Source organism: Camelina sativa, chromosome 4 (assembly GCF_000633955.1).
Source record: "Camelina sativa cultivar DH55 chromosome 4, Cs, whole genome shotgun sequence".
Classification (NCBI taxonomy): domain Eukaryota; kingdom Viridiplantae; phylum Streptophyta; class Magnoliopsida; order Brassicales; family Brassicaceae; genus Camelina; species Camelina sativa.
The window spans coordinates 16,707,780-16,725,438 of record NC_025688.1 but is presented as its reverse complement, the minus strand read 5'-3'; the positions used below and the strand labels follow the sequence as shown (position 1 = coordinate 16,725,438).

At 33.4% G+C, this 17,659-nt stretch overlaps 1 protein-coding gene and 1 long non-coding RNA gene across 3 annotated transcripts; one reads left to right on the top strand and one right to left on the bottom strand.

Annotated features, from left to right (window-relative positions):
* On the bottom strand, positions 1,224-2,379 carry LOC104780802 (phytosulfokines 3-like). Its single transcript, XM_010505342.2, has 2 exons — positions 2,156-2,379; positions 1,224-1,555 (listed from the first exon to the last, which is right to left on the bottom strand). Exons 1-2 carry the CDS (start codon positions 2,270-2,272, stop codon positions 1,433-1,435), a joined length of 240 nt encoding a protein of 79 aa, XP_010503644.1. The 5' UTR covers positions 2,273-2,379; the 3' UTR covers positions 1,224-1,432.
* On the top strand, positions 14,558-17,284 carry LOC104780801. 2 transcript variants are annotated; one of them, XR_766812.2, is made up of 4 exons: positions 14,558-15,247; positions 15,600-15,670; positions 16,839-16,955; positions 17,039-17,284. It is a non-coding gene; the product is annotated as an uncharacterized LOC104780801 (long non-coding RNA). The 2 variants fall into 2 exon arrangements; XR_766813.2 differs by having other exon boundaries at positions 16,836-16,955.

Genomic DNA, 17,659 nt, shown 5'->3' with positions numbered 1-17,659 from the left:
TTGACAAAAAATTTACGGATTGCATTTGACGGGAAATTTATGGGATTTTTGCAAGAAATTTTACGGGTTTTCGTTTTGGCGAGAAAATTACGGTTTTGCATTTTTGACGGGAAATTTATGGGTTTGTGTTTTCGGCGGGAAAATTGCGGATTTACATTTTGGCGGGAAAATTGCGGATTTGTGTTTTGGCGAGAGAATTGCGGATTTGTGTTGGCGGGAAAATTATAAGTTCAAAATTTTGGCGGGAAAATTGCAGGTTTGGGATTTTGGAGAAAATTATAAATGATGATGATGACATCATGTTGTTGACTATGATATATATGTTGATATGATGTTGGTGATGTTAATATGATTATGAATGTATGATGATAATGATGATGATAGTATAACAATGTTAATGATGATGATAGTTACATGATGGTAGTATGATGATGATGATAGTATGATGATGTTGACTATGATATATATGTTGATATGATGTTGGTATTATGATGATGATGATAGTATGATGATGTTGATGATATTAGGTTGATAATGAAGAAATTAATGGGTTAGTGATTAACTCATAAACCTATTATAACCAAAACTCATTTGACTCATGAACTTATTTAATCCATCAACTAATTAGGGTCAAAATTTTCAACTCATTAAAATTCACAAATTGAGTTGAATTAGGTTAGCTTATTAATCTTGACTCATTTTGACACCCTTAAATATCTCCTAGATGTAAGCCAGACCGGTAAAGCCGCTTCATACCGCTCGCCAAAAAAATTAAACCAATCAATAATTTAAATATTAAGCTAACATGATGGCTCATTGGCTCTGATCATCTTTGCAAATCAACAACAGCTTGTCTCATTCTTATACTCATTTTCTAATGTCTCGCCACTCAAAATCACCTAATAAACTAGGAATCCAAATTACAGTTTTTTTTTGTTTTTCGTTATCAGAAGGGATAACAAAGTTTTGATTATTACAAATTTTGTTCTTAGAGGGCCTTGGCCCATAATGATTTGCATCATTTACTCTATCGGCCCAGTCAAAAGCTGCCGAGTCATAGAGAGGTGTCTAGAAAAGTAAAGTCTTCACTTCACAAGAAAAGTCAACTACTTATTTTTTGCCCAGTCAACGCGTCTAATTTTAGGACCAAAATACAGCTGGTTGCTACAACCAAACTCGAAAGTTCTTGTTCGCCGCAGAATCAAATCTTTGTTGTGACTTTATACAAAATAAATTACTTATTATATAGCTATATTAAAATCCATAATCATACAACAACGAGTGTGAATAATAAGAACTCTCTCAAATTAACCCAAAAACAAAACAAAAAATTAAATAGCAATAACAAAAACAAAACAGAAATTACAGAGTGATTGATATAGGTTCGATAATGTAAATATATAGTTAATTAACTGCTTTAATATATATAAATCTAAGGCTTGTGATTCTGAGTGTAAATATAATCGGTGTGCACCACAAGGGATCGTCTTATAAAGCATTCTTCTTCTCCAATTCCGTTGCAGCTTTCTTCTTCAACCATGTCCCCCTCAATTTCCTATACGTAAAAAGAAAAAATGTGCGTCATTACTAAATTCAAAGTTACTTCCGGTAAATAAATTTAGTACTCTTGTGATAACATAAAACCTATAACATGAGACAAATCGAAAGAGTGGTATATCAACACTTTAAAAATTTTAACGGGTAAATTACAAATATAGTTTTTAATAGATATTTATCGGAAAATTTTAAATTATTTTTTTTTTATAAAATATATACGTACTTTCATACAAAAATACGACGAAGGTTTTGAAAACTCATCGAAAAATCAATCAAATGTTTTTTTTGGAAATTCTGTTAGTAATTTTTCATAGTTCCTTGAACATTCCTTCTAATGACCTGTGTTTTTTTAGTGATACTTCAAAAATCACGCATGCAAGTTTTTTTTTAAAAATTGTTATATAATACTTTAGAATTTTAGAGTAAGGCTTAGAATAATCTAGGTATTTGCAGCTTTCATATTTATAAAAATTTCATCTAGAATCGATCATGTATTCTTTCCATGCTAATGCGCCGAACATACACCGATGGATTCTTGGTTCTTGAAATATGTTTCGAGTTGAAAGATTCTGAAATAGAGATAAAGAAGTTAGCAAACCTTGACGGAGTTTTCTCTGGATGAAGCGGTGGTTGCCGTGGGAGTCAGCCTGGCTGCGTAGGTTAACGTAGAGCAAAGCAAGAGAGCGATGATGAAAATGGTTGTGAACTTAGCCATATTGATTTGCAAAGGAGAGAGAATGGTAGAGGGATGGAGAATTATTATTAGATGTGAGGAGGAATAGAAGATCAAGTCAAATTAGGTGAATTTATAGTGAAACTGAAACTGAAACACGAGTTGACAAACAGGGAGATGCTGCCAAATGTGAACCATAGAAACTTGTAAAGTATAAAGTTAACTACCTTTATGGCGTCATAAAACGATTCATATATATCGCTAGCTCAAATTAATTTAATTTAGTTTTATGTTAATTAGTAATAATTATATAAGAAGATTATTCATGCCGTGTTATATAGATTAATTTATGGCCCTACTAAATTATTTGATGTTGTTGTTGTGTGTGAATGATTGCTCAAAAAAAGCAAAATATCATGTGATCAGGGGGAAAAAGGTAACCGTTGGATAAGAAACTTTTTCTTTTTAATTTTGGAAAACATTGTAAATTAAACAGTGAGTGGGTATTAAACTTCTTTTTGCCGCTAAAGTTTTCAAAATATAATGTTTTAATGCAAAACAAAATGTTCATTTAATTTTTCGCTATGTTTTGCTTGTAATTAATAGGAGGAGATTTATAGCCGACCTAAGATGTATAATATAATGTGGAAATTAATCATAGATTTATATATAATATTATAAATGTGTGTTATTAAGAAAACATTTCGTCGAAGGTTGATGATGTATATATGAGCGGAAAAGATTCACCTAATGATTCTCACGTGCAGCTGAATGGAATTGAGCTCTGTGAAAAAAATAAACTGATGTAATCATAATATTTGACCAATACTTAGTTTTTTTACTAAACTAACCATTTTATCAAAAACAGTTGATAGAGTAGTTTTCATTTCCAGGTTATTCTAGAACGCCGTCGAAGATAGATAATAGAAGAACGTCATCCCACATTATTCCCACGTCATAATTGAATGCTGTTTTTGTTTGTTTCCACAATCTTTTTTATAGTAGAAGCTAACTACCTAAGGAACTGATCATATCAAACAAAATAAATATAACGAGCATATGCATAAACTCATATGTTTTGCATGTAATATGTAGTAATTAATAATAACATGTGATCTTTCTTTTGATAACCAACAAAAATGTTTAAGAAATAAAGATCATAAAGAAATGTAAAGGGAATACAATACTACGCAATGTTTATCAAAAATAAAATAGTGGACAAAGAAACAAAAGATAAACGCGCATGGCATCTTAATAATTAAGGCATTTGGTGCAAGATTCTGGTCAAAAGAATAGGGAATAGAGAGGTTAGCAAAGTCTTGTTACACTTTTCATCAAACATATAGTGAATATTTTAATTCCATTCACATTTATGCATACATCACAGATCCGAATCGAAGATCCAAACCGAATTCGTATCCGAAATTGTAAAATATCCTAGCGGATTCTAAATCTCTAAATCTGAAAATCCAAACCCGAACCCGATCCGAACCGAAATCCGAACGGGTATCTGAATATACCCATATTTTTAATATATAGTAGTAATATTTATAATTTTAATAATATAAGTGTCCAAAATATCTAGATTTTTAGATATTTTCGATAATTTGAAATATTTAAACTGTTTATTATGTTGTAAATCACTTAGGATAGATCTCCATAACCGGTCCATATATATGTCCAAGTCCACAAGGCCCATCGGCCACTTTACATATTCCTAGTCGGTTTTGTACTTAGGGTTATCTATCCCTATATATATATGTATTATTCGATTGAATCATTAATAAGAATACAAGAGAATACATTCTTCGAGTAACTCTACTTTCATAACACGTTATTAGCACGAGTTTGCCCTAAACTCCAACTGAGAAAATCCCTAAAACCCTAAACCGCCGCCGCACATAAGTTCGTGATTGTTCAAGATCGGCGATCGGTTCTAGTTCGTGGTCAATCCGTGTTCATGATCAGCTTCCGTTCGTGATCAAGTTTTGTTCGTGACTAATCCGAGGTTCGTGATCAAACTCAAGGTATATTCGAGGTCTTTAGCTCCCGTATCAATTCCAGTCAACCCCCAAACGGTGTTAAGGTAAATAAATCGAACCTATCGGACATATACATATCGAACCTGATCTTAAATCTATTGGAACAATAAAAACTGCAATTACACAATCAACAAATCAAAACCCTAAAACCCTAAAAACTTTAAAATTCGATTGCTATGAGGTTTTAGGATTGTTTAGATTGTTTGCAATTAAACTGATTGTGCCTTGTTTAAAATCTGATTATTATTGATTGTTTGTTTAAAATCAAAACCTTAAAATCGGAATTGTTCTATGTCTTGCATGAAACCCTAAAATTAAAACCCTAGAAAAATCAGAAATTTAGAGAAAATATTTCCCTAAAACTTTTTTCTTAATCCTAAACTAGAAAAAGAAATCTTATCTAGAGAAAAGGAAAAATTGAAAACATAAAATTATTTGCATATTTCCTTGTTCATACTAGATTATATTTTTGTCTAGGATTGTTTCATGCATATATTAACTATGTATTAAAAGAAAAAACTATGTAATAAAAGACAAAAAATTATTTACTAAAATTGGCATAGTTCGGTCTTAAATACCGCATGGCCTAGACAAAATTAATTCCATGGTTTGGTCTTAAATACTGCATGGCCAAGACTAAAACAATTGGCATGGTTCGGTCTTAAATACCGCATGACCTATACTAAAACAATTGGCATGGTTCGGTCTTAAATACCGCATGACCTAGACTAAAAACGATTGCATGGTTCGGTCTTAAATACCGCATGAAAATAATCGGGTACATGTTTTGTATTTTATAGATGTCCAAGATCAACAATCTCCAATATGCTGCACTTAATGTTTATGGAGACAACTATTTACAATGGGCATTGGACACTAAGATTACCCTGAAATCAAAAGACCTATGTGAGTGCATTGAGGATGATAATGATTGTACTGAAAAGAGTAGGTACAAGGCGGTTTTGCTAATACGCCATCATCTTGCTGATAGTCTCAAGAACCAGTACCTTACCATAGAGAATCCTCTTGACCTTTGGACATAGTTGAAAAACAGATATGGACACCAAAAGACGGTGCTCCTACCAAAAGGCTCAATTCGATTGGAAAAATTTAAGGATCCAGGATTTTAAATCCGTGGAAGAGTGTAATTCAGAGCTATTTAAGATAGTCTCGATCTTGAAGTTGTGTGGTAAGGAAACATTCTCAACCTTTCACACCAACAACATACTGCTTCAACAACAATATCGTGAAAAGGGTTTCAAAACATATGCAAGTCTAATCTCTTGTTTGCTACGTGCTGAGCAAAACAATGAGTTATTTCTAATGAACAGTGCAATGAGACCTCCTGGTTCTGCTGATCAACAGGTCAATTAAACCCAATGTGTACTCCACCATGATCTAGTGGTATCGTTGTAACACTTCAGGATCGAATCCACAGAGACCAAGCGATGCACTATGAAATTGTATAAATTTGAATTTAGCTAAGGCAAAAAGAAAGATTGTGTTTCAAGTAACCGATTAAAAACAGAAAATAAATAAGATTTTTGCAATCAAGGAAGGATATTGGGCGTGGGGAATCAGTTAGGGGATTACAATCACAAATTTAGTTGATAGATTGGAAAGCATTAGAAACCGTTCTTGAACTCAAATCACGAATGTAAAACTAACCTACTGTCGCAGCGTTAGTTATCTATGCAATGAATTGATTAAATTCTAAACCGTCGTTTGAATCTAGCAATCCTAACAAGCAATAAGTTCAAGTTTGATTTTGTTCACAAGGTGCCTTAACTTCATCTTTTGTTGGCTAAGGATCACCTTGCTCACATATGTTCTTTTCAAGCAATTCAACAACACTTTTGATGCCTAGATGAATTAAAACTGCAATCATAAACTAGGTAGCTAATCTAGTTTAAGCATTAAGCACAACTATAGATGAAGAACACAAAAGATCAATCCCAAATCTAACAACCTAAATTTAGAGAATCATAAAACCCCTTTTGAAACCCGAAACCCAACAGTAAACTACACAGAGATGGAAATCAAAGAACAGCAAATCAATGATGAAGAAAACATAATTGAATTGCAAAAGAATAGAAAATAGGGTTTAGAAATCTTCTCCAAAGTGTCAAGAAGGATTAGAGATCTTTTCCCAAAGTTTACAAGTACTCAAAAGCTGCATAGAATAAAAGTTATCTCTCTAGAGGTCGAGCCTCGTGCTTAAATAGTAAAAATAAAACCCTAAAAGTCGGTTTAAAAAAAAAGGAAAGGTTGCTTCGGGTACGGGATTGGGCGATCCCAAATGTAGATCGGCCGATCCTAGATGTTTTTCTGTGTTTGCTCCATCTGCTTGCTAGTCCGATCAGTCTTCACCAAATTAGCTCCAGATGTATGTCTTCATCCCCAAAACACTCAGTTTCCTTCCAAAGTAGCCTAGAACCTGTACAGACTCACAAAAGACTAAAAAGAATCTAAAATCTCACTTTGACTCAACAAAAGACTCAAAAACAAACCTTAAAACTATGGTTAAAACCTATAAAATACAGACACATCATCTGCCCCATTACCAGAAACTCACAAGGTTGATATGGCCAAGAAAGAGCCTAAAGAAAATAAAGAGTCCAACTACGTCCCGAGAGACAAGTATCACGGCCGTGGCCGTGGTAGAGGACGTGGTGGTCGTGGCAATTACCAAGGAAACAATTATGGTCATGGCCGTGGGAACCGATCAGACTTCGGTCGTGGTCGAGGTAGAGGCCGCAGAATTTTCAAACCGGAACATAAGGCCAAATCCATTTGCCATAGATGTGGTATGGAGAATCATTGGGTAAAGACATGCAGAACACCTAAGCACCTTGTTGATCTCTATCAAGAGAGTTTGAAAAAGAATCCAGGAGCTAACCTGGTTCATCTCGATGGTGAAGGAGATTTCGACCATGAGAATGAAGACCAATTGGATTATGAGACTTCGGATTGTCTAGGAGATGATAATTAAAACTATGGTTAAAACCTATAAAATACAGACACATCATCTGCCCCATTACCAGAAACTCACAAGGTTGATATGGCCAAGAAAGAGCCTAAAGAAAATAAAGAGTCCAACTACGTCCCGAGAGACAAGTATCACGGCCGTGGCCGTGGTAGAGGACGTGGTGGTCGTGGCAATTACCAAGGAAACAATTATGGTCATGGCCGGGGGAACCGATCAGACTTCGGTCGTGGTCGAGGTAGAGGCCGCAGAATTTTCAAACCGGAACATAAGGCCAAATCCATTTGCCATAGATGTGGTATGGAGAATCATTGGGTAAAGACATGCAGAACACCTAAGCATCTTGTTGATCTCTATCAAGAGAGTTTGAAAAAGAATCCAGGAGCTAACCTGGTTCATCTCGATGGTGAAGGAGATTTCGACCATGAGAATGAAGACCAATTGGATTATGAGACTTCAGATTGTCTAGGAGATGATAATTAAATTTAAAACTGTCTTAATTTAATTTCTATGTTTTATGCTTTGAATTTTATTGGATTATTATTTTGGATTATTATTTTGGTTTAAATTCAATTATTTTATTTCCTTCAATATATATATTTGTTTGTTTTATTCTTTATGTCTAAAACATAATTCTTGTCCATATTAAGAAATGGACGAGGAAAAGAACATACTTGTGGTGGATAGTGGATCAAGCCACTCAATTTTGAAGGATAAGAGATACTTTGTTAATCTCATTTTGAAAAATGCCAATATTAGCACAATAGCAGGTATAGCAAGCCTAATTGAAGGCTATGGCTGGGCTCATATTCTTTTACCTAATGGCACACATCTTGAAGTAAGTGATGCTTTATATTCACCCAGCTCAAAGAGGAGCTTATTAAGTTTCAAAGTTATTCGTTTGAATGGTTTCCATATTGAAACTAAGGGTGAAGGGAACCAAGAGTTCCTACATATTACTGAAATCACCCAAGGATCTAAGAAAATCCTAGAGACTATACCCGCATTATCTACTGGTCTTTACCATGCTAAAATTAATATGATAGAAGCTAATATGACAATGAATAAGAAGTTTAATGAACAATTCACTTTATGGCATGACCGGCTTGGCCATCTGGGTTCTAACATAATGCGTAAGCTAATTATGAATTCAAATGGGCACACTCTTAAAGAGAGACGAGTTATCCCTAAAATTCTCACGTGTGTAGCATGTGCAAAAGGGAAACTCATTATAAGGTCATCACCAGTAAAAGTCACTAAAGAGACTTTAAATTTTCTGGAAAGGATACAAGGAGATATATGTGGACCAATACACCCATCTTGTGGGACGTTTAGATATTTTATGGTCCTTATTGATGCATCGACCAGATGGTCGCATGTTTTCCTATTATCCACTAGAAACCTTGCCTTTGCTAGATTGCTGGCCCAGATCATACGTTTGCGAGCCCACTTTCCAGATTTTCCACTTAAGACTATACGTCTAGACAATGCTGGTGAATTTACATCCCAAGCGTTTAATGATTATTGTATGTCCATGGGGGTAAGTGTGGAACATTCTGTGGCACATGTACATACACAAAATGGATTAGTTGAATCTTTTATTAAACGTATTCAATTGATTGCTCGATCATTACTCATGAGGTCGAAGCTTCCTGTGTCGGCTTGGGGACACGCAGTATTACATGCAGCAGAACTTATATGCATCAGGCCATCTAGTGAGCATAAATATTCGCCATCCCAATTACTAACGGGTCATGAGCCAGACATATCCCATCTAAAGACATTCGGGTGTGCCGTTTATGTACCTATTGCTCCACCACAGAGAACTAAGATGGGACCTCAAAGAAGGATGGGAATATGTGTTGGATATGATTCTCCCACCATTATTAAGTATCTAAAGCCAACTACGGGTGATTTATTTAAGGCTAGATACGTGAATTGTCAGCTTGCTGAATCCGAATTTCCTTTGTTGGGTGGAGAGACAAACAAGCTGGTCAAAGAAATATCATGGAATCAAACATCCTTGAATTGGCAAGATCCTCAGACTCTAGTATGTGAGGCAGAGGTCCAAAAGATTATACATTTACAAAAGCTAGCTAATCAATTGCCAGATTCCTTTGCTGACCCAAAGAGAGTTATGAAATCGTACATACCAGCTTGTAATGCACCAGTACGTATTGATGTTCAAAAGGAACACAATCAAGTTGCTACAAAGTCTAAGGTACGTTTGAAACATGGTAGACCAATAGGTTCCAAAGATAAGAATCCTCAGAAATCAAAGAAAGGTGCAAATCAAACCACGGTTAAGGAAACCATAGACATGGCCACGGCAAATCCTAAGGTACCGAATGAGGTTTGGGACGCTGAACCTCAAGGTCCTGAAGGTATTGATAATAATGAGATCTCAATAAACTATATCATGTCCGGAATTCAATGGAACTTAAAAGATGTCGACATTGATGAAATATTTGCATACAAGGTAGCACTTAAAATAAATGAGGATCATGAACCCACGTCCATATTAGAGTGCACTCAAAGACCAGATTGGTTAAAATGGAAAGAAGCCATTGACGTTGAGTTAAATTCATTAAAGAAAAGGAATGTGTTTGGTCCGATCTTAAGGACACCATTCGATATAAAGTCAGTTGGACACAAATGGGTCTTTGTAAGGAAGAGAAATGAGAATAATGAAATCGTGAGATATAAGGCCGGACTTGTAGCACAAAGATTCTCTCAATGACCAGGAATAGATTATGAGTAGACATACTCCCCTCTGATGGATGCAACGACTTTTAGATTTTTAATAAGTCTGGCTATAAGACAAAAACTTGACTTGCGGCTAATGGATGTAGTGACTGCATATTTATATGGTCCACTGGATAATGAAATTTATATGAGATTACCAGAGGGTATTGAGCTAAATGATAAGAAATGTTCTCGAGAACAATACTGCATAAGGCTAAACAAATCCCTTTATGGACTGAAACAAAGTGAGCGTATGTGGTACAATAGATTGAATGAATACCTAGCTAAAGAAGGCTATAAGAATGATCCCATCAGTCCATGTATTTTTATAAAGAAGTTTGCAAATAAAGGATTTGTAATCATAGGAACGTTGGATTTGGGTTTATTTTATACTAACCATAACAAAGAAGGTTTAGTTGGTTTTGCTGATGCAGGTTATCTATCCGATCCACATAATGCAATGTCTCAAACCGGCTATGTGTTTACACATGGTGGTACAGAAATTTCATGGCGTTCAATGAAGCATACCATTGCGGCCACTTCATCTAATCATGCAGAGATTTTGGCTATGCATGAAGCCAACCGTGAGTGTGTTTGGTTGAGGTCGATGACTCAACACATCATGACAGATTGTGGCATGGCCAATGACAAGGAAGCGACTATCATATATGAGGACAATACCGCTTGCATCACACAGCTCAAGGAAGGATACATCAAGGGAGATTGGACGGAGCACATTTTACCTAAGTTCTTCTGCACACATGAACTACAAAAGGCTGGAGAAGTTCAAGTGGTGCAAGTTCCATCTTGCGACAATTCAGCCGATCTCTTCACCAAGTCATTACCGACATCGATATTCAAGAAGCTCACGCACCAGATTGGAATGCGGAGACTCAATGACTTTTAGTGATGCTTAGAACAGGGGGAGTAATACGTGTTGTACTCTTTTTTCTTCACCATGGTTTTGTCCCAATGGGTTTTCCTGGTAAGGTTTTAATGAGACAGCGTCCCCAAGCGTATTACGGTGATCTCTTAGCATTTGCACGGTTATGTTATCCAAGGGGGAGTGTTGTAAATCACTAAGGATGGATCTCCATAAACGGCCCATATACATGTCCAAGTCCACAAGGCCCATCGGCCACTTTACATATACCTAGTCGGTTTTGTACTTAGGTTATCTATCCCTATATATATGTATTATTCGATTAAATCATTAATAAGAATACAAGAGAATACATCCTTCGAGTATCTCTACTTTCACAACATATTAGTAAATTTGGATCAAAAATACTCTAAATTTTCAGATATATTGTGTATTATAGATTAATTTAAACTAAATTAGATACTAAAATTTTTAGTTTTGTTAATTTTGGGTAATCCGAATTTGAAACCCGAAAATCCAAAATACTCGATCCAAACCCAAACGGATACCCGAATGCTCAGGCATACATCACACGTATCGTAAGCTTATTATTTGACGATTTCGATTTTATTCTTGTGATCACACATCTCATATACGAGATCATTGATTAAGTGAGTCGGTTCTGAACCGATCAATATATTCGTTCTTAAAACCAGATATGGTTGCGATAGTCGATCGATATATAAGTTTAGTCTGATATCTTTGGTTACACTGTTACGATTGAATTCAAGAACTAATTAAAATGGATTTACCGATATGAAAAATAAACGAGGAATATTATAATGTTGATGAGCATCTTCCAAAACCGAAAGTTAAAAGAAGAAAGTATTTTCAATTATTGTTGGATTAAGACTAAGTAACCCAAACATTCTTAATTGGGGTTAAAATCCAAACCCCAAAATATTCGTAATTATCTTTCTTTTTATCCAACAAACGAACAAACATATTCTTCTTGGGACGTGAATAATTCTTTCTTTTCTTTTCTCTTGCCATGTTTTAAAAAATACGTGAGTTTTTCTTACCAAATTTCGATAGCTATTTTCTTACTTAATTTTTCTCTGATTTTTTAATAAAAATTCTAGATAGTAAAGATAAATGTCATTATTCTTGATATGGTACGTTGAATTTAGCAAGAATAGAAAGTTCTTAATATAAATAATTATCTCATATCCGCTTTAGTCTTCTAGATAGATTTCGATGACTATTATGATTATCTAACGTCGCTCCAAATAGTTATGTAACTGCTGTGGTTTGATATTCAATGGTCAATATATATACTTGAGACAATTAAAACCACATGAAAAAAGTGAGGAAAAATAATGCTTATATCACAAATCGAAAATTGATTGACATAGATTGTTTTCTATATGGATAATTCATAAATGTCACAATTAATGAGAATGTATGACCAATTCTAAATCCATTTTGGACTTTTATGAGTGTTTATTTTATTTTTTTTGTTATTTTTTGGGTTCATGTCTTATTGTATTACTTAAACAAGAAATGATGAGGAGGTATAAGAAATTTTTTTGCCTAAAAATCTACCAACACATTGGCCGAACCTTGGAATGTAATGAAAAAACAAATTCTTTGATTACACTGAACTGACTGAAGGGTGAGAGAACCAGTGTCGGGGAAAAGATCTATAAGCTCATTCACGCAATTTGAAAAGAGATAAAACCATTTGAAACAGGGTCCTTGCGTTTATTGAGATTATCCAAGGCATCATGATCTTTCCGAACGTCCCAATAGAAGACTTTTTCTCAGTTTGTTTCTTGGTCTGAGATCGTCTTCCTCTTTCGTTTACGTTTTTCAGAAAGGGTTTAATTCTTTTTTGAATTTATGACTCAGCAAAAAGGGTTTCTCTATATACAGAACAAAATCGTATTATCTGTACCCCAATTTCTTATTTTTGGCCGGATCATTGCCATTTCAGCTTGTTTACATTAAAAAGTAGACACTTTTGCTAATGTAAGTTTGGAACCACAAGTTTTTGTTTATAAGGGGACTCGTGGGGTTAATAGGTTTTGACGTTCTGAAAATTCCCGCTTGCATGTGAACACACGCGAATCATAAAATGGTTCAAGAAGTATGAGAGTTTGATGACGTTCACATTGGTCAATATTACCTTATTCTAAAGAGATAATAATGACTATAAAAGTTTCGTAATCTTAAGACTTTTATTGAAACGATCAAAATGAAACTATATAAGATTAGATAACGATGTTTACATTAAGGAGAACAAATTATCAACATTTTGATAGTTTAGTGGTTTGCCTCGTTGGACTGTTTTGACTTAATTACTAAAAAAAATTCTACAGATCAATATAAATAAATAATTTCTCCGGATGAGAATAGAATTATTGAAGGAAATACCACAAACCCAATATTACGTACCTATCTCTCTTAATAAGCTCAATTGAGCATGATCTATCTCTTTGCCTTGACACTGCTAACAAGGAGAAGCAAAGGACCTTTCTGTCGACAAATTGTTAGATTAATTTCTCATAATTGATTCAAATAGTGATGAAAATAATGCATTAAATAAATATGTAGCATATGTTCAGCAAAATTTAACAAAATAGTTTCAGTTTTTCCAATTTAGTTTTCTGTAGACTTGTATATCATTCGGATTAGTGAAGAGAGTGTATTACTAACTAAATGTAAACTAGTGACTGACCCGCACGTACGTGCGGAGTTAATTTTAAAAGCTGAATTTGTTATCACGTTTGTATTATATTACATATATTTATAAATGTACTTTTTAATAATTTTATTAAATTCATATTCAGAATTCGTACCAGTTAAGTAAAGAACATTACAGGAAAAAAAAAAGTAACAGTAAGGTGGTATGACTATTTCGGATCAGAAAACCCATTTCGTCCCATATATGAAATGTTTTTTCATCTCGTAACCGTTGTTTTAATACCCATTTGAAATTATATATTTTAGTCCAACAAAAAAGAAATATTTAAGAGATTTGGACCTGCACGTCGTTTAGTTTGCTTTCATCAAATTTTAATATGTGAGAAATGACAATCGCTTTAGATCGACACGATAACGAAGCAAGATCAGTGTGAACTGGATTAGTAATAAGCCAAATTAATTTTTATAAAACTCATGAACTATCAAATTGGATAAAAAAAATAACGCAAAACACATAAAAACTTCTTGAACCGGGTGACCTAAATATAGTTGTCAAGCAGGTCAAACCCGTCCACTATGATTGGTCTGCAACGGATTAAAGTAAAAATTATTTTTTGGTATTATTTCATATGTCATATAACACTTATACTATTTTAATTTTGCATGAAAATATAGTCTCCTAATCAGAGCCTAAATTAGAAAGAACTATAATTATGTGTTTTTCTGTGAAAATTAATAGTATTTATTATTGAATTTATGTTTGTTTAATTAGAAATACCTATAAATTAAGTGTGTTTTAATTGTATTTTTATTAAGCTTAGCTTTGCTAAAAGATATATATTTATAAAATACATCTAATAAGTTATATTTATTTGATTTGAGTTTTTCTAATAAATTTTCTAAATTGAAAATATGACTATTTTGTTTAATAAATAATTTTCGATGTAATGTAAATTTGTCACAAGTTATAATGAAATGCCAAATAATCTCATTGGATCTATGGTTAGTGATGACGCTTTGTCATACCCGTTACGGTGGTTCTTCTCAGCCTATGTCCTTTGAGTTTCTTTTTCTTAGATCTGGGTCGGTTCTTGTCTCTTAAAGATGGGTTTTGCCGGATCGGTTTCTTATCAACTCGGTCAAAGAGATTTCGATATTTTGTTGAAGATAGAAGTTTCTTCTGTTGCTTATCTCAATGCCTTAAGTTGTTACCTTTAAATTGGAGCTTCGATGTTTTCAATTCGGTGGTAAACACAAGAGTCATCGCACGATTTCATCTCGGCGAGAATTTCTCACCGGAATCGGCGCTCAACGGCTAAGGTTGTTGCCGAAAATCTTTTGATCACTCATCAGTGATAGCAAAATTATCTCATGGAGACCCGATAACAACTTATCGGACATGAATAAAATTTGATCGCATAGGTAAGATAATTTTATCGTTACTTTTTAGTAATTCTTTTCATCAAACTTAATTTTTATTTGCGAATAGGAGTTGGATATGGAAATAGATTTCTATGTTGCATCTCTCAAATGATATTTTTAGATCTCCTCATCGATCTCCAATCTCGCCTTCTCCAATACTACTGGATTGCTCGGTAAATTTCGCCATCGGCCACTCTAGTGTTACGGTAGAGATTTCAGTCCCAGGGAACATCATTTCCTTCACAACAAATCAGGTATAGAGGATCTTACCATCAATGATATGGTCGTGTAATACCCAAACTTTTAGTCAAAAGTTAATAATGTGGTGTATGTAAAGACTATGAACATGTTGCATCTGCAAAATCTCCTTCAAAACTTCTTCTCAACATATTTTCTTGTTGTCTATTTTGCTGATAATCAAATAGGAGTAGTCAGTTGTCCCGTGGTGCACCATATAATGTATCCTTAGCCGAAATAGTATCATCATAGATGTTGTAATGTTAAACAAAAGAAAAGAGATTATACATTACTTTAATATCAGGTGCATTAAAATAAGATATAAGGTCTACTTTTTCTCACCACTTCTACTTTCTGACGTATATGCAGAGGAGAGTTGATGAAGGCTTCAAAGAGGTGAAGGCTTCAAAGAGTGTGGAATTGTTCTCCTCTACTTTGGGGTAAGATTGTTATGCTTCACTAAACCCTACAAAAAGCAGATTGAAGAGGAACAAAACCACATGAATTTGATTGCGATACTTAGAAATCTGACTGTTAGAACTGCTAGATGATATATGACGCGTTGAAAAAAAAAATGTATAAGACGCAAATTCTTCACATTTTGAGAATTTTCGTTTTTGTCACAGAAATAAAATTCAGGCTTCTTCATTATAGGTTGAGAGATCTGTTTTTTTTTTTTTTTTTTTTTTTTTNTTTGTCACATCCATTCACTTAAAGACGCAAATGGTAGGGTTTTATAGTGGGTTTAGAAGTCCATAGGGATAGAGATGAGTTAGGGGGAGGTATTGGTTTAGGATTTAGAAAGAATTTTAATGATTTTATGTTCTTGCTGATTGTTAGAATCATAGAAAATTGAAAGTTAAAAATGAAAGATTCTAAGAGATTGTTTAGGAAGTTTTTTAAAATCTTGATGATTTGTTTTTTCTAATCTTGTAAAATCTTTCTATTTGATGAAAGAGTTTTCATGACTTTTGTTATGAAGGAAATGATATAAAATCCTAAACCAATAACATAAAATTTGAATTCATTAACAATCCAAGATTCTTTTGTTTTACTTGAATAACATAAAACTTTTAATGACTTTATAAAACTCTTAATCCAATAACACTAGATTTATCAAGATTTTAGATAACTTTTTACAAATCCACAACCAATAACACCAAATTTTTAAAGAGTTTTTAAAAATCTTGATTGAATAACAACATATTTTACCTAACTTTTAAAGTCATTAAAATTCTTTCTAAATCCTAAACCAATACCTCTCCCTAAGTAGAGAAATTATCGGTGAGCAAGTTTAAAATAAATATCTAAAATATGGAATGTAATTAAGATTTTAGTTAGGGAATATGCCATAGATAAGGGTAAGGTGTAGTAATTAGGGGCAAAATTATATACTTTGAAGGTTTTAAGAATAAAAATCGAAGTAATTATGGATTCCCTTTAATGAAATTGACATTATGGTTTTCCTTATCTATATAAATCATAGTTGCGAATGTTTTGCTTAGTTTCTATTACATATATTCTCAAGATTTTTTATATATTAATGATTAATATCTGTTTTCCTTATCTAAACTCTCATTTTCGGTTGAAATTAATGATTGATAGCAGAGGTAAGTTATTCTTGTCTCTGTTAAAAATCAAATAACAGAAAAGGTTTTAGCATTGAAGATGGAGATAATTTAGGAACATTATACCTCACTCAAGATTTCCGGGTAGATATGGCAGGTACAGTATATCGGTAATACATAATTTATTATGATTAATTAAAATATTCTTTCTTCCTAATTATTTTTTGAATTTGCTTTCAGGTTTTATGTTTCAACAATCTTGGACTAATGCCATAAGATGTATTCGTTTTATGGAAGTATTATGGGCCATATGTTTTAGCATTAACTGCTCTTCAATAATGCAATCAAGATGAGTTGTATCTTTATCATAAAATTTATGACAAAATTTCTTTCTTTTCTTTGAGAAGTCAGAGAATCCAATAGATCACCAAAATTCCAGTATTTGTATTTCTTCTGACTAGTTTTATATATTAAACGGATTTTTAATCTGATCAATGGTGATACAAACAATGACAGTAACACATATTTTTGGGTTACAAGTTATGGTTTATTTATTTCTTATTTAAACGTATTATTTTAGTGAAATAGACAACTAAAAGAAATTACATTCTCTACTGCTTAGAAAACTTACAAGTATAGCTTTTCCTCACTAATTCATGAAAAACACATACCTAATACCTTAACCGGTAGAACATCTTATTCGCACAAACACCTGCCTTATGTTATTTTCAGAACTATAAGTTGTTAGTGTTTTTTTTTTTTTGCATTGTATGAGTAAGTTGTGACCATTGGTCAGTTCTTTATAAGAAAGTTATTCTAACTATTGGTTGCAAAAAACTTTAAACTAGCTTTTTATTTACA

What these genes read in the sequence shown, in the direction of transcription:
- LOC104780802 (XM_010505342.2), bottom strand. Translation starts at nt 2,272, where the DNA reads ATGGCTAAGTTCACAACCATTTTCATCATCGCTCTCTTGCTTTGCTCT. An exon ending in CCAGAGAAAACTCCGTCAAG is followed by an intron (nt 1,556 to 2,155) that starts GTTTGCTAACTT and finishes TTTTACGTATAG; the next exon opens with GAAATTGAGGGGGACATGGT.